This window comes from Sphaerodactylus townsendi, linkage group LG01 (assembly GCF_021028975.2).
Source record: "Sphaerodactylus townsendi isolate TG3544 linkage group LG01, MPM_Stown_v2.3, whole genome shotgun sequence".
Taxonomy (NCBI): Eukaryota; Metazoa; Chordata; class Lepidosauria; order Squamata; family Sphaerodactylidae; genus Sphaerodactylus; species Sphaerodactylus townsendi.
In genome coordinates this window covers 79,943,590-79,971,017 of record NC_059425.1, presented here as the reverse complement: position 1 = coordinate 79,971,017, position 27,428 = coordinate 79,943,590, and the positions used below count along the sequence as shown (strand labels likewise).

The following is a 27,428-nucleotide window of genomic DNA, read 5'->3' as shown; positions in this document are numbered from 1 at the left end:
AACACAAGAAATATAGAGTTGAGGTTTGATTTCTAATGTTGCCCACTTTCAGAGATCATGAAAGATTTAGGCTTGCTGGGGCAGGGATGAGCCAAAATCTGCAGTGTGTGTGGTCAGACTTTCTCACAGTGAAAGAACACAAATCCTGTAAACTCTATGAAGCTGCAAACTGAATAGCTATAGGGCTTTTGAGGACTTTTAAAAAGTGAGCTGCAGTGTTTAAATGTAACATGTATAAGGAAGGTTTAATATATATATCAGGTTTCACCTATCTAATTTCCCCTATCTAACAGAGTTCTAAGAATCACCAATCAGAAAAATGGACATTTCCCAGATCTCTCCATAATTAAATTGATAAATCATATTGAAGATCTTTAAATGATTGTTGATAATAAATTTTACATCATATTTAATGTGCAAGAGAGAGCATCAAAAAGTCTCATTCAGACTAATTTGTCTCATCCTTTATTTAAATGCTATGTTTATAATTTTTGTGAAACCTGATTGATTTAAAGAATAACAGTTAAAAAAACATATGTCTGAAAAGAGAATGCTATCTCTGGCACAGAAAGTCTATAGTCTGAAAACATATACAAGGTAATAAATTTCCTTTTACTTCTAAATATTATATTTTTTGCAGAACATTTTAAATGGTCGTTCCATAGTATGGTATGGTATAATGAGCCAGGATCACATTGACCTTAAAAAATATTGGAAGACCTTAAAATGGTCAGGGCTATAATTGGGGAAATAATAATGTTTGCAAGTAGATGTCATTGGTTATAATAACCAATAGTTCTCATTTTTCCTTTAAGTTGAATAAAATTATTCTCCTCAGGAATAATTGAATTTGAAGGTCCAAAGTTTCAATGTGGTACAAAAAAGTTGTACATATAATTGTAGGAAAATTAATCCTCAGAATTGAGTTAAACCACCCAAGATGTGAAAGCGCAATGGCTCCAAAAGGCACTGTTAGGTTAGTTTTATTGTTGCTATGAAATTGAATGCATATATAAAGCATAAGAACAAGCGTCAAGTGTTTACTGAGTTTTTAAGAGGCATATTTATAGATCCCTGTACACACACACAAGCAGAAACTAAAATTTTATCCAGATCTCAATACTTATTGTGGTTATTTAATGGAAGAAGCATAAGTATTGGAGAAACTTATGAACAGTGATGTTTTTCAGCCAATGACTTTCCCTTCATATCTAATTCATTTTGTTCAGTATAATCTTTACAATCTGTAGTAGTTTCAGTTCTACTGTCTTTGTTTAGAATCAAATTGCACATTAAGTGGGTATAATCCCCCTCTCACTGCCATTTTCTTGTTTTTTCTGAAGCAGATGCCTCTATTGGAAGAGCAATGGGCATTTTAGTTCTTTATTTTCTGCCAATTTTCTATCTGTGAATTGCACCCCTCCATAATACTTTTACCCTTTTTGAGATAACAAAATTTTTTACCTTTATGAAGTAAAGAAAAGTTATAGCTTTTCCCCACTGCAACTTCCGCCCGTTCGTCCAATGAGTGTGGCACCCGCGCAGCAGCCAGGCAGGACTCCCCACGATCCGCTCAGGGCGTGTCCTGATTGGCTGCTGTGTTGTGCTGCAGCAGGAATTTAAAAAAAAATTCAACTGGACAAATCAACATCCTAACAAATCCACGACTATTTGTGGACACATCTATGCTTATGTGCATAGGATTTCCAACAGGTCATCTCCACCCGAACTGAAAGCTGCTCCTCTTATCACAAATCTTGGAAAGACCTGGCCTGGGGCAGGGATGGCAGGGGTGGGAAGGGATGAGATCGCTCATGGAATAATTGTAGACTGAAAAATGAGGGACAGGACAGAAATCTGCCCTGTGAAGGAAGTGGGCGTGAATCAGTCCCATGGAGCTTTGCTCCCACCCTCAGCCCGCTCCATCCCTCCCAAGTTACCACAAAGTGGCAGACTCCAAGTGGAGCAGGTGTGTGAACCCACCGCCGCTGGCTCGTCCCCCGAAAGTGCTGCCCCAAGCGAGTCGCTGCCCCCTCCCTCCCCCTCCCCAGTTTCCCAAAGCAACAGATACAATGGTCCCCAGCAACGTGCCCGTCACTCTTCTTAACCCCCAGCAATCGAGCCACATCCTTGCAACTGAATCTTTTTAATGGGGGTGCGGGGGACAGGGATGGGAACTCCTGTTCTCAGATCGGAGTGTCTGAGAAGTTCGCCAGGGCTTTTTTCTTTGGATGCGTACGTGGGTGGTGGACGAGAGCGGAGGCGGGGGGAGAGAGAGAGAGAGAGAAGGGAGAGTGCAGGGATGTCAGAAAAGAGGGCAGATGCCCAAGAAGCCCCCTCGCCCGCACACAAACAAAAGGGAGTCCAAGAGCGAAGCGGCCACGAAAAGGGGATCTGTAGGTTCTAGCCCACGGAGATGCCAAATTGTGCGTGCCGCACACAAAGCTGCGTCTGTCGATATTTTTGCTGCACCTAGACATTCACGCAGATAAGACAGTCACTGTCAAGATTTTTAAAAATCAACGAAGAAACAAATCTCTGCGTGCATTAGAAGTGACGAGCAGACGACGAGTTTCTGGATGAAAAACAGGGACACAAACGCTGCGTGTGCATCGAGCACACCCCCACCGTGTCCTGATTGGACGGCAGGATCCACATCACTATCTGTGGCTCGAAAATCAAGCCCGGAGTCACAACCAGGCTTCCCCACTGCCCTGCGCTCTGTGCGGGTTTTTTCAAAAGGCTCTGTTTCAAACAGGAACAGAAATGACGCACGCTGAGGGGGTAGCAGAGTGGCAGAATTGGAGCAGCTGCATTGTCGCCGCTGCTGTAGTGGGGAGTGCGGCTGGACCCCGCACTACTTGCCGTGAGTAGCGCGCAACAAAAGTTGAGTTGGGAAACGGCCAGAGTGTACCCCCTGTCCCTAGGCAAATACACCAGTGGCCTATAGTGAAGTACCTGTGGCACCTCTGTTGTTTCTCTGTTTTTGTTTGGCGCATGGGATTTTCATTTAAGAGACGAAGAAAAAAAGAGTGAAGCATCATTTCAGACATCATGCCCAAACTGTGTTTGCCTGGCCAAGACATCTAAAAAATGCAATTTTCCTTTTTCTTCTGTTTCCATGGTAAATTGGATGTTAGGGTGGATGCCGTTAAGGTGGTCCAGAAAATTTAGCCTTTCTTCCTCACCATGGCTCCTGATTGTAAAAGTATCATCCACAAATCGGAACCAAGATATGAGTTTTCTGGGTGCTGTTTCAAGGGCTTGTTTCTTAAAATGTTCCATGTAGAAATTGGCTATCATCGGGCTGAGGGGGCTTCCCATGGCTACCCCATCTGTCTGTTCATAGTAATCATTCCCTTCCCATTGGACACTGTGTGTAGCACACTTCTCTCTGTGATACACCTTTGAAGATGCCAGCCACGGATGCAAGCAAAACGTTAGGAACAAGATCTACCAGACCACTGCCACACAGCCCGGAAAACCCACAACAACCAACTTGGAGTTTGTTTCTTCCTTACAACTAGGATTCTAAACTTTGACTAACCTAATTTAGAACCAGCCCATTGTGGTGGTGAGGAGACAAACTGCTCAGGTACCTGCATTTGGATGTTACAGTAAATGGGAGTCTGAAGATTTCCATACCCGGAATCTTTCCAGTGGATGGTGTGGATATCTTTCATGATTTATCTTATGTGTTTGTCATTATGGCACTTGTTTGGTTTTGAACTTCTGAGAAAGAGAGATGTAGTACACAAATTTTACATACATTTCTCAGTTACATACAGTGAATCCAGATTCTTCTGTTTTAATGCCATCTCAAAGGTTAGGATTGTCAAAATGGCATATCATTCTAAGGTTTTGAAAAGGCCAGCTATTTTCCAACAATGTTTCTTTTTCTCTAAAGAAAATGTCAGCTATGAATCTTCTGGTTCAATAAGTACTTTAGAAAGATTAAACTAGTTTAGATAACTGAACAACATATTTCAATTCCAAAGCCTTTATTGGCATTATAAACTACAGAGTTAGTAGAAAAGTAGAAAAGAGGCATTTATCTACTAACTGAGACATTAAAACATTAAAATGCATTAAAACATTAAATACATTAAATACATTAAAACAATGTTAAACGTTCACAACCACGCCTTGTAAACCGCACACATATAAATTAATTAACCATTACTACTATGTAGACAATGATTGCGCCTGACCAAATAGTGCCTCAAAAAACTTGCAACATTCTCACATACAAGATCACAGGACCCATTGAGTAGAAAGTTCATCACAGATGGTAACCTGACAGCGTTTGAGCTCTACCAATGGACAGATGTACATGGAGCGTATAGACTCGTGATATTGACACTCCAATAGTACATGTTGAACCGTCTCAACAACGGCCATGTTACATTGACATAACCTGTTCTCATATGGAGTGTTATTATACCTGCCAAGAGTCATAGCGTTAGGTAGAGCATTAAAACGAGCCAAAGTGTACACTCTGCGTTGTTTGGGGTTGCACAGAATGTACAGATAGTTGGCACAGTAATCTGATCGGACAATTCCCAAGGCCTGTGGGGAGCAGCTTTTTCCCCCCTCCTGCAACATTCTCAGTTTCTCTCGTTCAACTAAAACATATTTAATTACTGAACAACATAATATTGGTGAGTGAAGTAGTGAAGTAGAGGAAGCACCTCAAAATGCATTACACTGAAAATCACTTGAGTTTAACCATAGGTACAAGTAAAAAAAAAGATGTATTGAGAGTATAAATTGACCTAAGATAAACCGAGCAGTTGTCATTCTTCAAGAAATAATAAGATTTATGAGGTTGAAAATGTACAGTAGAAGGTTTCTAAATGTGTGTTCATCTTTACAGTTCCGCACAGAACAAAACTTTCTGTTTAATGAATGAAATCAATATTTGGGTGCTGTGTGGTTTCCGGGCTGTATGGCCGTGTTCTAGCAGCATTCTCTCCTGACGTTTCGCCTGCATCTGTGGCTGGCATCTTCAGAGGATCTGCCAGCCACAGATGCAGGCGAAACGTCAGGAGAGAATGCTGCTAGAACACAGCCATACAGCCCGGAAACCACACAGCACCCAAGTGATTCCGGCCGTGAAAGCCTTCGACAATACATTGAAATCAATATTGTTCAAAATAAGAAAAATCAGAGCAGTGAAGCGAAAAACTGGAAAAAAATTAGACAAAAGGCATTAATACTGTAAGAAGATAGTTGAAATTAAGGATTCTATAGCTGTGCAATGAGGTGTATAAGCATGGTGCTTCCATGGTGTCCTTGACCAAATTATTTAGTTCCAAAATAAGGTGGATTGGCTTTAAAAAGGGAGGGCGGCATTCGTGGTTTCCAGGCATAAAGCAAGGTTTTCTCCTGTCTAGTCCAGTCCAATTGGATAAGTCTGGGAAGAAGAATGCAAATTCATTCTTTTTAACTATGTAATCTAACTGACTTGAGGCAGTTTTATTAACTTTTTCATTATGCAGTGGAGTTTGCTGTGGCATATTTTGAGAATCCCTTATACATACTTACTCCAAAAAGTGGTTCCATAATTGTTTTTGGTTCAATAGTTGATACTGCACCAGTCCTTTGTTCAGCTTCTGGTCTCCTTACAACCAATCTTTCAGGTTTCAGGGGGCAATAGGAATTGTGGAGACCTGGAGCTGGTGGAAGGAATTTGGCAAGTTTGTGAGCTCAGTGATTGTGGTTCAATTCTGATAGTGACTATTAAAACTAAGTATGTTGAGAAGTTCTACATGACCTGAATTGCCAGATAAATCTTACCTTGATCAAACATTGTTGATTATACATGAAGCAATCTCATGATGGGACTGTCTCAGTGTTTTTTTTTGTTGAAATTCATTTTAAGTATTGCTGATTAATTTTGCTCCTGGATTGTAGCAGTTTGTGCTACTGCACCAGGTCAAGTCTTGTAACCAGTAACGATCGGTCAACCAATAACAATCGGGCAGCCCCATCCAAACCTGGAGGCAGCGGGATGCAGTGGCGGGATGCTTCACCACTGCAGAGCTGCTCTGCCTCTTCCAGTAGGGCTTTGTGGTGGCACAGGGAGTTTGGGAAAGCCCTGAAACTCTTCCACCGCCAAAAAGCCCCATAGGGTTTAAAGGACATACACCACCAAAAAAGTGGCATACATCCAAGGGCCAGTGCACCATACAATTGGCCCTAAATCCTGAGAGGAAGCTGACAAATATCAGCTCTGCCCCTGGAAATGCCCCAGTCTGCTTCCCCCACACACTGGCATTTGAACAGGACATCAGCGCAGTCCCACCACTACTGGAACTTCCAGGTTTTGCAGTGGCAGGACTGCGGGATGTGCAGTTGCGAACGCATCTGCCCTCTACACCGGGGTAAGTGCCCCGGGGAGGGCTCTTGTGAGAGGTTGCACCACTTCCACGAGACCTAACAGTTCTCCCACCTTGGATGGGGGTGTTCGTCTGAGCACAAAAAATGGCATATACTAAAAGCACCATGTAAAGCTCACATTAACATAAGGAGGCGTTCCTAATATTTTAAATGGTGTCTGATTTTGTTATTGACAGTGGATTAAATACTAAAACCCCCACTGTATTAAAAGACACTTCCAAACATTGTATCATGTTCTATTACAGTGGTGCTGCATGTTTTATTTTTCATTTAATTGATTGTAGATAGCTTAATTAATAATTGCAGATAAATTACTGCCTGATTAGTTCTCTTTAGATTGCTGTAAAGAAAATAGAACTCACAATCTGAGATGTATTAGTTACAACAAGTGGGAACCCTCAAGGACTTGCAAGGGGCACCTCATTTCTCCTCCCCCCCCCCCGAAAGTCCCCATTGTCTCACTCCTTTTCCTGCTTCTTTCTCTTCTTCCCACCAAACAGCAAACCTACCTTTATTTGTCCCTCGGTAATCTGTTTTCCTTCTCCAACTAGGCAGCCTTGATGTCATGATCCAACCTAGACTCAGTGACAGCAGTCGCGTAGCTTCCAGGGGTTGAGAGTCACCTCCACTTTCTGACTTTGAATCAGCAAGGGCAGACCAGCCAACCTGCTCCAGTTCTCCAGAGTCATCAGTTTCCCTTGGAATCCCACAGGAGAAGGCTGAGGCCAGAGCCAAAGGCCAGAGCCTGGCAGTGCAGTGCATACCTTGCTGCTCAGCACCAGCTGCACACTGACAGCAAAGACAGGTTTTTCAGAATTATTCCTCAGAGGCAGGCTGTATATGTGATGTTCTGGCACGTGGCTATAAAATCTCCCGAGAGGAGTCACTGGGCAAGTTCAACAAACACTGTTGTTGAACAAGTTCAACAAACGCTGGCCATCTCGATGCCTCACAAATTGATCCTTAGAAACCTGGCATTGGACTGAACCCCTGGCTTACTGCAACCCCGTTGGCTTCCCTGACTTCAGACTTCATGATTTCGCTCTTGGAAATTCCTGTGGCTTGTTGTTTCTTGGTGCTGAGAAAGATGGTGTCACCTGACACTGACAGCCAACAGGCAGTCAGAACCCTCTGCTTAGAAAACTATGGCACAGTTGTCTGGGCCAGCCAGTAAGTACACAGAAGAGAATTCTCAAGGAGTTCACTTTCCCTTGTATCCCCCTCCCACAATATTTCCCCTTTCCCTCCTTCTGGCAACCCCCACATCCCTTCCTCTTTCACTGCCTCATTCATTCCTTCTCAGCTATTCCACAACTTGCCTTTTATCTGGTTGCCAAGTCAGCAATTGCTGTGCACCATGCCCCCCACTTTGCCTGTCTCTCTGGAGACCACCTTAAAGGAGATGGGATCCCTCTCAGTGCTGCCAGGAGAGGACAATGATCAGTTAGAAAAAAGGGGTGAGTTCTGGTAGAAGGGAGATAAACTCTATGTGCCCCCGCAAGTACGCCTCCTCGCGTTGCATAGTGCCCATGATGTTAAATCTGCGGAGCACTTTGGCTTTGTGAAAACGTTGCATCTGGCTCACAGGCAGTTTTGGTGGTGGACCTTGCATGAAGACATGGGGCTTGTATAAAAGGGTGCCCTACACACGCAACCACCAAGCAAGCGCAAGGGGAAATGCCAGGTCTCCTCCAACCCCTCTCAGTACCTGAGGCCCCTTGAAGAAGAAGGAGAAGGAGAAGGCGAACTGGATTTATATCCCCCCCCCCTTTCTCTCCTGCAAGGAGACTCAGAGGGGCTTACAAACTCCTTTCCCTTCCTCCCTCACAACAAACACCCTGTGAGATAAGTGGGGCTGAGAGAGCTCAGAAGAACTGTGACTGGCCCAAGGTCACCCAGCTGGTGTGTGTTGGAGTGCACAGGCTAATCTGAATTCCCCAGATAAGTCTCCAAAGCTCAGGTGGCAGAGAGAGGAATCAAACCCGGTTCCCCAGATTAGAGTGCGCCTGCTCTTAACCACTACGCTACTGGTGCTCTCTGCATTCAGTCCCACATTGCAGTGCCAGGGAGGGCCACAGTGGCTGCATGCTGGTGGAATCGCCACTCCACGAGGGCAGGTACCCCAGGGATGGCAAATCCACCTCCCCTTTGGATGGGGCCATGAGTCCCCTAGACCCTACTCTCAAGCTGTAACTGCTACATCACACTGACTTTCATGGCAAGCAACCAGGCATAGTTTAGTCATGCAAGTCTGGTGATCTCAAGTCATCCAGAGGTTGCTTCCAGATCTAGTGTTGCCAACGTCCAGGTGGAGAGCTGGAGATCACTCAGAACTACAACTGAACTATAGACAGAGATCTGTTTCTCTAGAGAATATGGCTGCTTTGGAGGATGGACTCTATGGTATTATGGTTGACTTAGACCTCTCTACCTCTGCCTTGCTCAGACTTCACCACACAATCCCTATAGCTTCTATCTTTTTCCTATACCTTCTAGAGATTCAGGTAGGTCAGAGGCGTAGCTGGTCCAAACTGCGCCGGTGCACATACTATATTTTCCACACACGCCCCTGGGTGGGGGAAGGGGGGAAGAGGTCTGGGGGTGACTTTCTGCACCCCCAGGCATGCGCCTGGTGCACGGCGCAACCCCTTGTCTCCTTGAAGCTTCGCCACTGATGTAGGCAAATATATAATACATTTTTGAATATGTTGTTAATATTGTCAATGTAAGCCTTTTCACATAATGCGGTTACAATTATTTTTATTGACACGTTTTATGATAAGGAATGAGGCACAGAATGAGCCAAGTGTGAAAAGTTTAACTTTAATGTAACCATTTGAAATATCCTGATAAGGATAGCAGAATTGAAAGTATGACCATAAAGAAATCCAGTTGGGGAGGTGGGGGGATCCCTGCTTTGATTTTCCCATGCTGGATCAGTTCTCAAATTCCAGACATTGCAAGCAAAAATTGTAACCAAATATCTTAAAGCAGGACTGCAGCAGTAACCTATACAGAAAGGCCCTTTTTAAAAAATGGAAAAGTATTGCAAACATTACGTCACAATAGCTAAGCCAAAGTGGAGTTTGTTTATCAACTAACAGTGCAAACCTAAACATAGTTACAGTCTCCTAAGTCTATTGATGGCTATATGATTAGGAGAGTGTAACTGCTTAGCATTCCACTTTAAATTGCTGGTTTGTTGATGCTTTAATGACTACAAATAGCATAAACGAGATTGGTTGCTACATGTCAAGAAGTAGACTGGATTTTTTTAAAATGAGATGTCATGTTTAAAATATGTCTTGCCAGGCTATTTATATGTTTGTTAATTTCAGTTTGTTTTTTAATAATAATAATGAGTATTCGCATAATAACAATTGGCTGCTTACACTCAACGGGTAATTTCTCTGCATCCAATGACTTAGAGATGACAAACATTTCTCTGTGAGGCAGAAGACCCTTTATGGAACTGAGATGTCTTCCATAAATTGGTGTTCGTTCACCTCATTAATTTGATGATAAGATGCAACGTGTTCTGTGTGCTAAACTGAAGAAACATACAGAAGAAAACAAACCTTAATTGGAATCCTGTTTAACTGATTGCTAGTTTAAACAAATGTCCAGGATTCCTAGATCAGCAAAAATTTTCATCTCAAAATAATTGACATAGAGAGCAATCCTAAGCAAGTCTACTGAGCTGTCAGCCTGTTTTATTCAGTGGGGTTTGTTCCCAGGAAAGTGTTCTTAGGTTTGCAACTAAGGATTTGACTCAAAGGTGTGGCTCTTTTGGAGCCCATGATCATATCTAAAGATCATGCATTTTATATCATTTTTGATTGTCTTTATTTTCCTTTGCCTTTGTTTCTTCTACAGAGCTGCTCAGAAACTGAACTTGTCTTCCAAAAAGAAGAAACACAGGCCATCCACATCTTCTGTGTCTGAGTCACCTCTGTTTGCTACCAAGTTCAGTACTATTCTACAGACTTCACCTCCACCTGCTCCACCATGTTTGCTGAGGGCAGTCAACAAAGTGAAAGACACTCCAGGACTGGGCAAGGTAGAGATTAACCCATTTTACATATTTATTCTAAAAATACCATTACAATACTGGTATAGCTGCTATAAGCAAGATTTTTACATAAAATTAGAAGAAAGATAGACAATATGTTTCAGCAAATTTTCCAAAGTACCTTGGGGAACAAAGTATCTTAAAGAACTCCTGCTGCTCTGCGGATTCAAGACCATTTTAAGACAACTGTCTAAAATAATGCAAATTAATAATCTTCTTCATAGATTGCAAAGTATTCTGAATTTTGATTTGAGGTTTCACATGTACATTTATAAGTGAATTCGCTTTTAGAATAGAAATCTGTTTGTTTTAAATCTCCTGCAGTATTTCTGTGGATGGAAAGATCTCTTGTGTCAGAGTGTAGCTCAAATCCTTCCCGCAAATTTGTAGGTCATTTGGGCAGTAGGAAAAGAGTCAAAATCCTTCAGTCAACAGAATTTCTTCAATTGGATCCAAGCCTTTGCTTCTAGTACTTCAACCAGGCAATATCTATCTAACTAGTCAAGTTTCAAAAACTTGAGAGGTACAAATAGTTGCAACTGCATGATGTCATTCTGTTGTACTTTTTGCAACATGAATTTCAAATTCTTTTAACATTAGTCTCATCGTGGTTCTTGTACTTGGCTAAACTGTTGAGCTCATTAATGCAAACAGTGTAATCAATTCGATTGCTTTAATAATGACTTGGAAATCACTTGGACTGGTTTTTAATACTGATTTCCAGACATGTACTAAATAGTGGTCCAGAAATAAACTAAATATAATAAATGAAACTTTGTGCCCATGGTAAGATAGTAGAGTTATACTCTAAAGCAAATGGGGAAGAAGTTGATACTGATAATTTGGGACTAGGAATAGTATAACCAGCTGCTCATAGTGTCAGTAGATGCTGAGCAGTTAGGGGAGGAAGGAAGGATGACCTGTAACTGGACCAGGGAAAAGACAGACACTGCTGATTAAAGGAAAAAGGAAAAGACAGCTTCAGCTGAATAAAGGGGGGAGGGACCTTGGCCTTTTATGAATGCAGTACTTGCCCAGCAACTGTTTGCCTCTCAGGTTGTTTCCGCACAGTCAAAATATCCTGGGTTGAGCTAGAAAAATATCCCTGTGCAGCCAAGAATTCAGCATGATTCCTGGTCCTAAAGTGGGTTTGCCCCATGATATTTCCCTCATCCCAGGGTATCCAAAAACTGCCAAATTGGAGGTTCTTTAAAAAAAACTCCAGTGTGAGCCTACTAGAGCCTGCTACCTTGTGAGGTAGGTGGGGCTGAGAGAGTTCCAAAGAACTGTGAACAGCCCAAGATCACCCAGCAGGAATGCAGGAGTGGGGAAACACATCTGGCTCACCAGATAAGAGTTCACCACTCATGTGGATGAGTGGGGAATCAAACCCAGTTCTCCATATTAGAGTCCATCAGCTCTTAACCACTACACCACACTAGTTGCTCCAGATTCAACCTTATGTTTTTAGAAGTGCATCTAAAAATGAAAAGTGGGTGTGACAAATGTATGTCTGAAATGTGTGCCTGAAAAATATAAAAATCCAGGCATTATATCACCCCTTTGGTAAAAGATATATATTGACTTCCTGTTTCCAGGCACAATTTTACCCAAGCATTTAATTAAGGGTTAATCGTTTAACATCAATTTTATAATCTAGTTCTAGCTTGAGTTCTTTTAAGAGACACATTTAAGATGCTCCATGTTTTACCGGTATGCAGTTTTGTGTTCTGTGGGTTTAATGCTGGGATTTCTTGATTTCTTTGCTGTTTGCTTTATCGTGTTTTACTTCCTAAGCAGTCTAAAGCATGTTTGCTTGAAAGGCAGCCTAGAATTTTTCTGAATAAATAACAAAGAGTGGGAAGGTCATCAATACAGAACCTAAAAAAAGGAAGGAAATTTTAAAAGAACCCAAAGAAGCAGATTATTGAGTGTATAAATTTTGAGGAGAAAAAGATGCTTGACAGTTTTCTTGCATAGCCCATGAAGTTACCCCATGATGAAAATAATTTTAAAGTGTGCAAGGATTAAGTAAACTGCTTATTTCAGTACTTTTATAGGTTTTCCTTCCTACTTTTGTTCTATTATACATGCATGCATGTAAGTGAACCAGGAGTAGTTGTTGCTGTCCCTTAAGTATAGAAACCCCATTTTGTTGTGGCGTAGTTTGTGAAACAGCCCTATGAAACCTTGAGGGAAAGTTACCAGGGCAAGAGAGAAGCTCTCTCAGCTCAGGGAATCCTGGGTCATGCTTCTTTTGAGTTTGTTTTGTTTTGTTGATTTTGCATGTGTAGGAAGCAAATGTGAGGAAAAGTTTTGTTTCAATTCCTGTATTTCCTTCCAAAATTTTAACTGACAGAAGGTAATGATCCAATACTGCCACAATTTTATAGATCCATCTTGCTGCTAAATGTGGACTATAAACTTTTTACTTCAATAATGGCGAAAAAAAGTTAAGGAAATGTATAACAAAAGTTAACCATGCGGATCAGACAGGCTTTGTACAGAAAAAATATATATCCATTTTGTAGTGAATTCAATAGAATTTGTGTGGGGAAAAAACAAAGCAGCATTTATTTTCATAGATGCTGAAAAAGTGCATGATAACTAGTCACGCTTTTATTGAAAATGCTTGGAAATTTTTATTGAAGCATTTTTATTGAAAATGCTTGGAAATCTAAATTGTGGCTCAAGTTTTATGAACTGGATACAAAGTATTTATACCAAACAATATGCAAAGATCTTAATATATGGAATTTTAACTGATGGATTTCAGTTTGAAAAAGGAATTCATCAAGGTTATCCACTATCACAACTTTTATTTATTCTTGCACTATAAGTTCTGACTACTAAGATCAGACAAAATGGAAGAATTAAAGGATTGAAGATGAATGGAGAAGAGTTTAGAATGAAACACTATGCTGATTACATGGCACTGACAGTATCACACTCATAATTGTTGATGCAATGTATAATAGAGAAGATTCAGATCTCTCTTGGACTATAAGGCTGTTTCCACATGGTCTAAATATTCTGGGTTGAACAAGAGAAATACCCCATTCCGTACAAGAATTTCGCATGGTTCCTGGTCCTCAAGTGGGTTTGCCCTACAATATTTCCCTCCTCCTGGGGTATTCAAAAATCACCAAATTGGTGATTCTTTTCCAAACTCCTGGGGTGAGCCGCTACCGTGCAAATATCACGGAAGCAGAACCAATGTATTTTTCCCGCCCAGCCGCCTGATTTCCCCACCCCTCCGCCTGCCCCCTGATCTCCCTGCCAGTGCCTTTTTGGCTGAGGCACACACACTTTTCCAGATGTAGCCTTACACCACCATTATGGTGGTCTAAGCTGTCACCCTCAATGGGGCTTTTCGCTAGCCAACAGATTTTTCTGTTTCTTTTCTCAACGACTGTGTCATTGAATGCCTCTTTGGAGACTACATGATGGTGACATTACCGACTTTCTGCCCCTTTGTTCTGGGCTGTAAGTACTGGCAAAAACTAAAGGATGAAGGCAAAAAAAATACAATGGCTACTATATTTTCAGCTATTTTCAAGATTAAGAAAATTAATACAGCACGAGAGCTAATAAGGGAGCTGAAAGAATTTGAAAAGATGATCAAACAGCATAAAGAACACTTACTAGATCAATTTACAAGCTATTACTTCAATTTGACACAGAAATAGAACAAGAAATAACATGCTGGTCAAATGGATGCAAAACTGTGAGGAAGAAATATGTTTTCAACAATGGGAAACCTTATGGACAAAAGGTATAAAATTGACAGCCAGCCAAATATTAAGAGAAAATTGATATAAAAGGATTAATCGGTGGTAAATTACTCCATATCATATTGAGAAGACAAGAACTGTAATAGGAAATGTTGAAAATGTAAAGAAGTGGATGGTTCTTTTACCATATGTGGTGGATGTACATAAAAGTTTTAAAAATTGGCAAGACGTTCATGCAGAAATTCAGAAAATTTTAAAAATTAAATTTGCTATGGATGCGAAGACTATGTTACTAGGCATATTCCCCCCAAAAAAATTTCAGAAGAACTGTTTCAGTACATGATAATTATGGTCAGAGTCGTGTTGGCAACAAAATGGAAAGCAGATGAATACCCAAGCAAGACAATTGGGTAAATGAACAAGTGGAATATGCAGTAATGACACATATGCAGTAATTAACATGTTTTGTGAATAAGTGATCAATCAAAGAATTTCAAGATAAATGGAAAGCATATTATTTATATTATTCAAAAAAAATTGTTGAATCAGGCGGACACCACTGAAATGATATACATAAGACACCAATAACCAGACAAGAACAACCAGTGGCCCAAAGCTTCCAAATGCAAACAGAACCGATAAATGCAACAGAACCCATGTCAAACCAGACACTCCCAGTAGAGCAGTGTGGCAAGATCACAGAACATATGATTACCTTATACTAAATCAGATCCTGGACCCATCAAAATTAGCACTGTCTTATCAGCCTGGCAGTGGGTGTTCAGGGTCTCAGACAGAGTCTTTCACATCACCTCTTAACTGATCCTTTTAACTGGAAATATCAAGGACTAAACCTGGGATCTTCTGCATTCCATGCAGATGAACCACCGCTGAACCACAGTCCCTCCCTCACATCTAATATTAAACCAGAGAATCCCAGAAGACCCCAGGGTTAATGTGACAAGCCCAATAGAACCAACTGCCCTTCGCAACTGGTACTTCATGACTGCTGTCTCCCACTGCTGTAAACAAGAAACACAACAGCAGAATAGCATGCATGAGAGTCATTTTAGGTGCTTTTGTGGGATCAGCTTGTGTTTGTTTAAAACAACTTTCCTAACATCTCTTGTTCTAATTCTATTTGTGGAGAGGGGTTCTTTATGAGTGGCAAGAACAACATTTATGACATCATAAATAAACAACATTTATGACATCTTATTTATGACTACTGGATGTGATCCCATGGTTAAGAATACTAAGAGAAAGGAGTGCATGATGGATGGGAGTTTCTTAAAAGTGAGATCTTGAAGGCACAATTTCAAACAGTTCAAATGAGGAGAAAAAAATGGAAGTTGTCTAAGGAAACTATTTTTAAAGAACTTTCAACGGAGCTAAGATTTAAAAGAAGAAATGGAAAAAGAAATGGAAAAGGGGGAAATCATCAAAGAGGAATTCAAACAAACAGCTAGGATGTATAGGGAGAAAGTCAGAAAAGCTAAAGCACAGAACAAGCTCGGGCTTGCCAGAGAGGTTAAAAACAATTAAAAAGCTATTTTGGTTATGTTCATAGCAAAAAGAAGAAAAATAATATAATAGGAGAAGATGGCAAAATGCTAACAGGGAATGAAAAAAAAGGCAGAACAACTTAAGGTCTTCTTTGCCTCAGTCTTCTCCCAAAAGGAGAACAGTGCTCAATCAGGGAAAAACGGAACAGAAGTTGGAATAATTCAGCACAGAATAAACAGATAGTAGAAGAATCCCCACCTACTTCAAATGAATTCAGATCTCCAGGAGCTGCTGAACTACATCCCAGGGTATTAAAAGAACTGGCAAAATTAATCTCAGAGCCGCTTGCAATAATCTTTGAGAATTCCTGGAGAACAGCAGATTCGAGGAGGGCTAATGTTATTCCCATCTTCAAAAAGGATAAAAAGAGGACCTCAACAATTACCCCCCAGTCAACTTGACATCAATACCAAAAAATATTCTAGATCAGATCATTAAACAGACAGGCAGTATGCACTTAGAAGGGAATTCTGAAATCACTAAAAGTAAACATGGGTTTCTCAAAAACAAGTCATGCCACACTAATCTTACTGTAAGGTTGCCTGTCAATAGATATTAACCAGACTCCAATATTGACAATGGTAGTCTTTATTGAAGGTCTATGCAAGGCAAGGCATCATAGTTTTCATAACCAGAACTGAGAAACGTGAGAAAGCCAAAGGGAGATATAGCTTGAGCACCTCTCAGCCCCCGCTTGGTGAGAAAAGCAGGAATAGTTAGAATGTTTACATCTAGTTAGGTGATTTACATTATCTGGTTGCCAGGCACTATGAGGTTGTGGCATGTGGGGGCTGGGTGGAGCTGGGAAAATCTGAGAAGCGAGGCCAGTTACAGATTAGGGCCAAATGGCTGCAAACTGGATGATGTCAGTTCTAACATGAACGAGCTTTTGGGTGCCAGCCTTCAGGCAGCAAGCAACAATAAACAGTCACAGAATTAGATGTTTAATAGCTGAAACTGTGAAGGGCTTAGATGGTTAATAGCAGCACCTATAAAAGCACTCAGGTGAAAAGTAATTGATCAGGACTCTGACATTTATATCTCTTTTTTATATACAAGAGTGATAAGCTTGGTAGACAAAGGGAGTGCTGTAGCATACCTTGACTCTAGTAAGGCCTTTGACAAGGTCCCCCTGACATTCTTGTAAGCAAACTAGTAAAATGTGGGCCAGACAATGCTACTGTTAGATGGATTTGTAATTGCTTGACTGGCAGAACCCCAAGGTTACTCACCAATGACTCATCTTCATCTTGGAGAGAAGTGACCAGTCCAGCCCCAAAGGGCTCTGTCCTTGACCCAGCGCTTTCAAAAACTTTATGAATGACTTGGATAATGGACTAGAGGGCATGCTAATCAATTTTGCAGATTACACTAAATTTGGAGGGGTAGCTAATACCCCAAAGGACAGGGTCAGAATTCAAAATGACCTGGATCTGGGCCAAAACTAACAACATGAATTCCAACAGAGATAAATGTAAGATACTAAACAGGAAAAAAATTAAATGCACAGATATAGTATGGGTGACACTTGGCTTGACAACACTACATGTGAAAGGGATCTGGAAGTCTTACTAGACCACAGATTGAACATGAGTCTGCAGTATCATGCAACAGCCAAGAAAGCCAGTACAATTCTGGGCTTCATCAATAGGAGCATAGTGTCTAGATGGAGGGACATAATAATACCACTCTGTTCTACATTGGTCAGGCCTCACCTGGAATACTGTGTCCAGTTCTGGGTGTCGCAGTTCAAAAAGGATATTGATAAACTGGAGCATGTCCAGAGGAGGATGTTCAAAATGGTAAAAGGTCTGGATTTCATGCCCTGTTGGAGTGGCTTAGGGAACTGGGTATGTTTAGTCTGGAGAAGAGAAGGTTAAGGGGTATGTTTAGTCTGGAGAAGAGAAGGTTAAGAGAAGGCTAGCCATCTTTAAATATTTGAAGGGATGTCATGTTGAAGAGGGAGCAAGCTTGTTTTCTGCTATTCCAGAGACTAGGACAAGGAAAAATGAATTCAAGGTACAGGAAAAGAGATTTCACCTGAACATTAGAAAGAACTTCCTGATGGCGAGGGCTGTTTGACAGCGGAATATGCTGCCTTGGAGAGTGGTAGAGGCTCCTTCTTTTGATGTTTTTAAACTGAAGGTGGATGGCCATCTGTCAGGAGTGCTTTGATTATGTATGCCTGCATGGCAGCGGGTTGGACTCCATAGCCCTTGTGGTATCTTCCAGCTCTATAATTCTGTCAAATGTGTTTATTTCTGCACAGAAGTGCTCCCCTTAACATCTGAACCCATTGCCTTAGAGAATTGCCCATCTGTACCCTCCCTCCTGTTGCTCAAAAAACGTGTAAAATTAAATAAAAACTGGAAACCTTAAGCCTGAAAGCTGTAAAATGCTAGCCCCAAATATTTGCAGACATATTTTTGTTTGTGTTTTATTTTCACTACCATCACCACCCTCCCCTGCAAAACCAACTATGATTATATTGTATGCTATTGTCTTTATATTAGGGGTGGTCAGGAAGATTTTGTGAAACAAATTTTTGAGTGTAAATGGAAAATTATCTCCTGTCTTCTGTGAGATAACAAAAGACATAACAGCAGCAAAGGGGTGACCTTGTGTAACTATACATTTAATTTTCAGATGCAATAGGGCTGAAGGTGTGAAGAACATGTTCAACCTGCCCTCTTACTGCCCTCTGTTGGCTTTGTTCCTAGTCATATAATGCAGATAATTTGGTTATTCCAGTATGGCCTGAGGATACATCCCTGATTCTGCCTAGTCACGGGTGAGGGGACAGTGTCTTAAGACAGTGCTATCAGCAACTTTACTCAGATTGGGCAGCTGGCATGATTGGCACTGGGGTCTCACCTCACATGGGAGTTCTACCTGCCCATGGTATGCTCTGTGAAGGCTTTCGCATGGGTCCAGAGTCACCAGGACTTCTCCTGTACCAAAAGGCTAGGGCCCCTGGGCTGTGTGACGCTGGCTTGAGGAAACCTGGAGGAACTGGTCTGGTGACTATTAAGAAAGCCTTGCCTTTGTTGGACTTTGATGTTTGTTAGACAAGGTCTCCAGGTTATTTATTTTCTTACTGTTTTAAGTGTGTTCTGTCTAATTTCTTGCACTCTACTTGAATAAACTTGCCACCAGCATTTCTGTACTCTTTTGTGGCTTCAGTATAAATTCAACAGATCCTTTAGGTTCCACACAACCAAAGAAGGAATTCAAATAATTTAACAATTGGTTCTGGTGGTAGGATTCAAATTTAACAACTGGTTGTTTACAAGCATCAATTTAACAAACGGTTCTGCCAAAGTGGTGCGAACCTGCTGAATCCCACCACTGCACACAACCCAGTTTTGGGCAGGGGTGCAGTTTTAGCAACCAAGAGTTTCCCTTGGCTTAGGGAACTTCTTGACAATGTGCACATGATAAAACATATGAACTGATGCATCAGCAAAAGAGCACTTTGCCATTTGATGTTTTTCTCCCTCCTGTGACAGCCTCCCCCGAAAATATATTGACAATACTTGGGATTTGTGTTGAAGAATGCCTTTAATCTATGTTTCCCCCTTGACAATACCATAAGGAAACCACTTCCATCTATCAAGATTGCTTTACTTTAATTTCAGTTTCACTTCTCTAATATTGTACCTCAGATGCTTTAATGGACTTATATCTACATCAAATGAACCTACTGCAGCAGGGACCTCTAATGAGAGAGTCGTGATGGGATCATGTGTCACGAGTCTTCTCTGACCCCTCTTTCGCTTCTGCATCAATTCCCAATGAAATCTAATTAAAGAAAGATGTGTATACTGTAATATGCTGTATATTGCAAATTTGTTAGCAGTCTCAGACACTCACACACACACTTTCTCCCCACAGGTGGTTCACTGTGTATTTGCATGCCAGTGTCACATGTTTAAAAATAGGTATTTTGATCTTCATAGCTGCCTCTTAAAAATAGATTGGTTTTTTTGTATGACTAGTACTCCTCTTCACTGAAATACAATAGCTGGAGTTATTATGCTTGTATTTCCTCAGCTTTGTCTTTGTTGCTTTAATATTCTAGCCACTGTTCTTCTTTATTCTGTTGTGTATTTTGTTGTTGACTGGGTGAGTGACTGACCTTCTAGTTTGCATCTATGACTTGTGAATAATAAATGAGGGTGGAATTAAATCTGATTTAACCAGCTTTTTTATTTTGATAATGGAGGTATTGCTAAGCCCAGGTTATGATATTTCAGGGAAGATTTTTGCTACAAGTCTGTATCTTGACAATGAGTGGGCTTGATTAATAGAAGCTGTAAAACTCCATTGATCAAGTGAAATATTTCTGGCTAAATCAGAGCAACTCTCCGCAGGAGTTGTTCTGTCTCAGAAGGGCTTGAAAGGTAACAAGATGCCTCCTTGCTTTGTGAGGATAATAAGCAAGTAAGATGCTATCCTACCCGCTTTATTCATATAGCCAAGTGACAAATTTAGTGGTTTTGTATTAAAATGTTTTTTTGATGGATGATCTTTCAAAGGGTACATTGCTTTCATTGAGTAGCCTTCCTAAAATTTTCTCAGTGAAAAGGAAAATCATGTGGCACCATTTTTAAAATCCCCCAAGCGTGCAACAGTCATATGACATGAATTAATATGTAATATTTTCATTTTTATACAAAATTTTGCACACTCAAAATATACATACAATTTGTCCTTTTGCTGGTTGGATGGAATCCTAGTATCTAATGAAATATAGCTTCTAGAAGATTATATACAGTGAAATCCCAGGTTCAGGAAACCAATGGATGTACTTTTGTGTGGGAAATATTAATCAGCAGTGTGACAGTATATTTCCATCTTTTGTCCATAACTGTAGAATGCAGATCAAGATGCAAAAAAACCCCCATATACTGAATGAATAAGTTTCATTAGTAATTTCTGCATATACTGTGGTTATACTGTACTGATATTTTGTGTACTGATATGACTTCTGTAATCTGCATCCGCACTGAAACTCTGGCCATTTCCGCATGGCCACACTATAGGGGTGCGTCGGCGTAAACGACGGCAACACATCCCCCCGGGACCGTTCGCATGGACGGTCCCGGTAGGGGCAGGGAAGATGGTGCAGCCAGTACGGAGGCTGCGCCATCCCCTGAATGCCTTACCGTCCCTCCGATCTTCTGGCGCGTCACCCAGGCCAGAGACATGCCCCCCTGCCCTGCGTGACAGCTCTGGAGTCGCAGGGGAGGGGGGGCGTGTCTCCTGGCCTGGGTGACGCGCCAGAAGGTCAGAGAGATGGTAAGGCATTTGGGAAAGGGGGGAATGGCGCCTTCCAGCTGCTGCCATTCGCACGGCAGTGGTTGGAAGCCACTGTTTCCGAAAAACCTCGCTCAGGGAGCGAGGTTCGGAAACAGCGGCTTCGCGCCGCTCGGGGGTTGTGAGGCCGCCGCCGCCGCAATGTAGCAGTGGAGGCCGTGCAAACCCCTCCCCAGGGGTGCTGTTTTTACCGTCCCTGGGACGCTGTATTCCGCCCGTGCAGAAACAACCTCGGGGAGTTCTCTGGACTTCAGGTATCTGCAGAGAATACTTCATTTTCCTTGACTTTCATCAGACTCCATTTCATGGATCTCAAGTATACACTACTAGTCATGTAATCAAAATCAGTCGAAACTGGAATGGTTAATGATACTATGAAGGACTGTGAGCGTTTCACTCACTTTGGATCAGATAATATTAACTTTTCCCCCTCCCTATCCTTGTCCTTTTCCCTCACTCTTTTCCATATTCTCAGTTTGTGTGTGAGTGTGTGTGCATTGGGAGGGAGAGGGTGACTTTATTTTTGGTTGTCATCTTCATGACCTCTGTGCAGTCTCTTCTCAGCTTGTTTCTGGAGCTCTAGGCGACTACTTCTGTGGAAGTATTCTTAGTCTTAAAGGTTAGAGGCAATTTTGATCTACTTGCACTAATGTAATTGAGTGTGAGTAAATAGATATTTCATTTTGCTTGAGTTAGTTGGTTTGTATTGCTGTTTTCTTGGGAATATTGTGAAGGAATAAAACCTTTGTATAATTGCGCAAAGGATCCCTTGTTAATCTGGTTGAAGACCGTGTAGCAAGCTAATTGCCCCCTTTCTGGGTCCACTTCAGGTAACAGGTGTGTGGTTTCTTTTCTAGGCTTGAGAGAAAAGGTGGAGAATCTATTTGCTTGTATTATTACTTTACAGATTCTTTTAAACTAAACACAAGCCAGGTAGATTCTTCTGCCCTTATCTCTCTCTCTCTCTCTCTCTCTCTCTCTCTCTCTCTCTCTCTCTCTCTCTCTCTCTCTCTCTCTATCCACGCACCCACCCACCCACCCACCCACCCATCCATCCATCCATCCATCCATCCATCCATCCATCCATCCATCATCGATCTTTCTTTCTTTCTTTCTTTCTTTCTTTCTTTCTTTCTTTCTTTCTTTCTTTCTTTCTTTCTTTCTTTCTTTCTTTCTTTCTTTCTTTCTTTCTTTCTTTCTTTCTTTCTTTCTTTCTAGGTCGGCCTTTCCCTTGCGGGCTGTAACTGAGAAAAAGAGCAGAGAAATTTCCCCCCTATTACAATATAAAGCATAAAATATGAAATTTTATATAAAATATATGAAAACAATATAAAATTTAAATAAAGGAATAATGATGGAAGAATAATAAAAACATGAAAGTAAGCCCCACATAATTCATAATATAAAGGCAGCATGACCAATTTGTATTAGGTATAACTTGCTTAAATCATGAAGGTATGATTGGTGCCTGACTGAAGCTCTGTTTTTGTAGCCATGGCATGACAGCTTTATTTCTTTAGAAAGTTAGATATAGAGCAACAAAGGTGATGTATGGCAGTTAATCTTACAAAATATGTGAGGAATACCTCAAGTTGTAGGACAAGGATTTTTTTTTTCTTTGAAGAATCGGTCCATGTATAGATTGTTTTTGGCACAGCAGTCTTTCAGAATAAAAGCATTTGTGAAATTCATGTTTTCGGGAAAGTCCATTCAGCTTCTGAACCATGGATTGATAATATCCATCATAAGAACATTTTAAAGGAAGCGAGAGTAGAAACTATCTTTCCTTGAAACTTCAGCACTGGGACACATAGCAAGTCAAAAGTTAATTGCTGTAGGACAAATGAGAGTTAAAACCATTATCCACTGGAAACCATTTCTGAGGGGAAGAACAGAAACCGTTTCTCCTCAGAGTTACCATGGTTACTAATATAGGAAAAAGGAGGAATACCCCATGGGGCATTTTAAGAAGACATGCACGTTCATCATTGTAGTCAAACCAATTGTTCTATAAATTAAATAGTTAGTTCCACTTGGAATGAAAGCCAGGTGGCCTTTAGACCTCAAGTTAGAGTGGCCCGTAAAAGAGATATTCTTCAGGAAACAGATTTGATGAATCTGACTGATACCTTAGTTGGCTAAGCTCCAGCTAAATGTGCTCCTTCAAGAAAATAAGATTAGTGCTTTTTACTACAAGTTGTTTTTTAAAAACAAAACAAAACTGAAACTATCTGCAGTTGGACTCACGAGTACTGTGTTCAGTCCCTGACCTCCCACAGACATATTTCCCATGTGTAATTTGTTAATTTTTCTCAACTAAAGACCTGATGCTGTCATTTCTGCCTTTAGTTTAATGGTAGACTAGGTTGTTTTTGTACCTGGGTGCGCTAGAAAAGTATTTATGTGAGAAGCAATGGGAGATGGGGACCAAGTGGGGAGAGTTGCCATCTGTCTTCACTCTTTGTGATAAGGACTGGCCCATGATTCTCTGTTGGTATCATAGTGATTCAAGAAACATCAGAATGCCTGGACAAGGGGCAAAATGAAATTTATTTTGCCATCTAAATGATATAAAAGTGAATATAGTTAATAGTTCTGATAATATCCAAGTCACCTGGCAATTGTTTTAAGTTTCAGCAGCCTAGAACTACAATCCTTTTGCTTGTCTCCAGTATCAGAAGGGCCAAACACATGAAGGAAGGCAAGGGTGAAGCTGAGATGACCAATCAAATGTTAACAGGAGAATTCAGCTCTTTAAACAGGAGTTGAATCCAGCTGTAAATAAGGAACCAAAGAAAAATAATAGATCTGGGACTCATGTGGAGAAATCTGAGATAAATTTCACATCTCCTATACTACACTCAATTGCTTCCATAAGTTCTAAAGCCCAAATTCGCTGTTGTATCCAGAATGGACTCAACACTTTGAAGAACAGAGACTGAAAAGGGTGCAAAGGAGGGAGGGCGCCTGGTGAGCGAGCAAGCCTTTTTTTTATGGAGCGTTACATCCCGTTGCCATTCCAGCAGGAAGAATTTTTTTTTTTTTGCTGGGTGAAGAATGGGAATCACTAGGATTCTGATGGTGAGGCAGGTGGTGTCTAGGTTCTTGATTGGTGATAGGTAGTTGCCACTCTAAATTTTTGAATTGTTAATCATTGTTGGACCCAAGAATAGAAGAGGCCTTTGTGGTCCATGCTGCTAGACTCCAGGATCCCACAGCATTTTCTATTTACTTTCAGTTACAATGACCTGCTCTTGTTGAAAGCTGAATCATGATAACGTGAATAGATCAGTGATCTTTAAAATAGTCATTTGGATAACTCCATAACAAGAGTCAAGTAATGGAGGCTTTAACATAATCCTTTGATTGTAACCATATTATAAAATAGTCTTACTGAAAGCAATGGGTTGTTTTCTCACATAATGTAGAGTTAATAGTTTAGAACAGAATCATATAATCATAGACTTGGAAAAGACTACAAGTACCATCCAGTTCAACTTCCTGCCATGCAGGAACACACAATCAATATCCAAAACACAAAAACTGGACAGAACAAAGACTAAGTATACAGCAAACCCAATATGACCAAATAAATATTGCTTTCAATAAGCTTTGTTCAGCTTTTCTTTATTTGGTCATATTGGATGTGGAACACACTATCAAAGTACTTCCAACAGATGGCCATCCAGTGTCTGTTTAAAATCCTCCAAAGAAGGAGACTCCAGCACCCTCCCAGGCAGCATGTTCCACTGTTAAACAGCCCTTACTATCAGGACAGTCTTCTTAATGTTTGTTTGGAATCTCTTTTCTCGTAGTTTGAATCTACTAATCAATGTCCTAGTCTCTGGAGCAGCAGAAAACAAGTTGCTCCCTCTTCAACATGGCATCCCTTCAAATATTTAAACATGGCTATCATGTTACCCCTTAACCTTCTTTTCCTCCTTAACCCCTTTTCCGCCAAGTCTCCTTGGTCCCTCCCTTAGTTTGTGAGTTTATCTTGAAAGTTTTTTTTAATTAGAGGTGCTTTTATAAATAAACTAGCGGGCCCAGCCACGCATTGCTGTGGCAATTGTCCTTCTCATCACAGTCCACAACCCACACAGATGTCCATGCAGGTCCAATGACCCCCAGCATAGCCTCTTGGGGTGGTCAAATGGAATCCCTCTTTCCCTTTTCAATTCACATTGTTATATGGTGGTGTCTTGTTTTTTTAGTATAAGGTAACCCTTTCCATTCCACAATGGAACTGTCCAGAGTGCGAATCCCGCTGTCGATGAGGCTGGTTGACACGCACAGTCCTGGCTTGGGTAAGGCAGAACTGGGGCAAGGAGGCTATCCCAGTCAGGCAGCAGAGGCAGGGTGGTGAGGCGCTCAGATTGAGGCCAGCTCCCTGGGTTCATAAAGGGCCATGTGCAAAAGAAGCGGAGCCAGTAGTGTTGGTTTGCCCCCACCCCGCGGATTTTGTTAGAAAAGGCAAACTCCAGCTCGTTTTTAGTAAAAGAGAGCTGTGGTGAATATGGGTGAGGAAGTGGGTAAGTGGTGGTTGGATGTGAGGGAGGGCAGAGTGAGGTGTGTGAGGATGAGCTGGATGTGTATGAAAGTATGTGGTAGCAGTGGGTGAGGCACAGAGAGTGAAAGTTACCTGCGTGTGAGTGGGGGGGAACCCCACCTGGTGTCTCACATGGCAGAGTGTGTATGTGTTTCACTTCCAGTCGTATTACCTAACAGTGTTACCTATTAACTGTTTTAACTGCTCATCTCTGCCCATCTGCATGAACATTCTAAGCCCTCAGGCCACAGACAGACAGGCTGCATGAACATTCTAAGGGTGACAGTTAAACACAAACAGCTTCATGGCCTGGTGCACCAGGAAAAAGATGTTTTACCTGGCTCAGGCATGGACTTTCGGCGATTTGAAGGTCCGATTACCTGCCTGCAACAGGGAGGAACGTCGTGTGAAAATTTGGGGGCGATTCGTCCAGCCGTTTCAGCGTTAGGGAGTGACTAACAAAGTCACTGTTTGCTTTTTATATATATAGATTATGAGGAATATATTTCGCAGTTCTAGAACAAGAATAATTACTGTAGAATTCTTCTTAATTGAAGGATCATTCACATAACAAGCCAGCCTATTACACACACTTTTTTAAAAAATTGAGTTTTAATTACATTGTCATGATCTCTGGACCATATGAGAGCCTCCTGCTGCCGCCTACTATGTGCCATGTTAAAAATTTCCTTTCCACATCTTCTCCCTCTCTGTCAGACACGTAGTGTCAATGAGTATATCCAGGGTGGCTTCTCTCGAGCGCCGCTATTGCCATCACGTGGTGGGAGCATGTTGGGGACGTGTTGGGGCAGGAGGGGGCGTACAGGTAGCTCATGCTCCAGGCGCAGTTCCCCCTCCCTTTGTCACTGCTCTCTGCTCCTTCCTTGCTCCCATCAAACTTGCTGAAACAACTATTATTCTTGTACTGTCCCGTAACTGGTGGGAGTAGAGGTTTTGCAGTGGCACTGGGTGGAGATGCAGAGCAGGAGAAGCTGTAGTAGCATCCTTTTTTCACCAGTGCAATCTGACAACCTTGTCCTGTGCTGTATATTTTAAAAACTTATGATTAGCTAGTTATTTTGCATTTTTTCTATTTTGTATTTTGCATTATGGATACATAATCAAAGTTACTAAAATTAACTTGAAAGGGATTTATATCTGTTTCTGTGCAAAAAGTCACTCTTTGGACAAATAAACTTTCCTCTTAATATGGAAGTGTGTAGAGCTGAATGTGGCAGACTGCACCTTTTTGAGGACCTGAATACATAACATTTGAATCATAGATTTTAATTAAAGACCTTGAAATGTTTTCATTTCTAGCAAAACTTTAAAAAATATGCAGTAAGTACATTATGTATTATACGAGTGGGAATGCACAAGGACTTGTGGGAGGCACCTCATTTTGCCCCTTCCACTGTTTCTTCCTTGCCCAAAAGCCCCCACAGCCTTTCCCCTTTTCCAGCATCATCCCCTCCTTCTAGGGTTACCAATCTCCAGGTGGGATCTGGAGATTTCCTGGAATCACAACACCTCCCTAGCTGCTCTGGAGGAAATAGCTGTTTTGTAATGTGCAGTCTGTAGCATTACACCCTTCTTAGGTTCTTCCCCTTGTCAAATCGCACCTTCTCCAGGTTCCACCCCCCATATCTCCAAGAATTTCATAACCTGGAGCTGGCAACCCTAATGAGCTTCTCACCCTACAGCCAGCCTTCCTTTATCTTCCACTCTGTCTTAAGCTTACTTAATATTACTGGCAAATGTAGTAACTATTCACATTGCTATAAGG

At 41.3% G+C, this 27,428-nt stretch overlaps 1 protein-coding gene across 4 annotated transcripts in view; it reads left to right on the top strand.

Moving 5' to 3' along the window:
- KIF26B (kinesin family member 26B) overlaps positions 1 to 27,428 on the top strand; it is a 399,021-nt gene that overhangs the window by 252,512 nt on the left and 119,081 nt on the right. For all 4 annotated transcript variants that reach the window (XM_048484868.1, XM_048484858.1, XM_048484878.1 and 1 more), the window contains one exon: positions 10,279 to 10,462. In XM_048484868.1, coding sequence (XP_048340825.1) covers positions 10,279 to 10,462 — 184 coding nt within the window. The remainder of the gene's footprint in view (positions 1 to 10,278; positions 10,463 to 27,428) is intronic.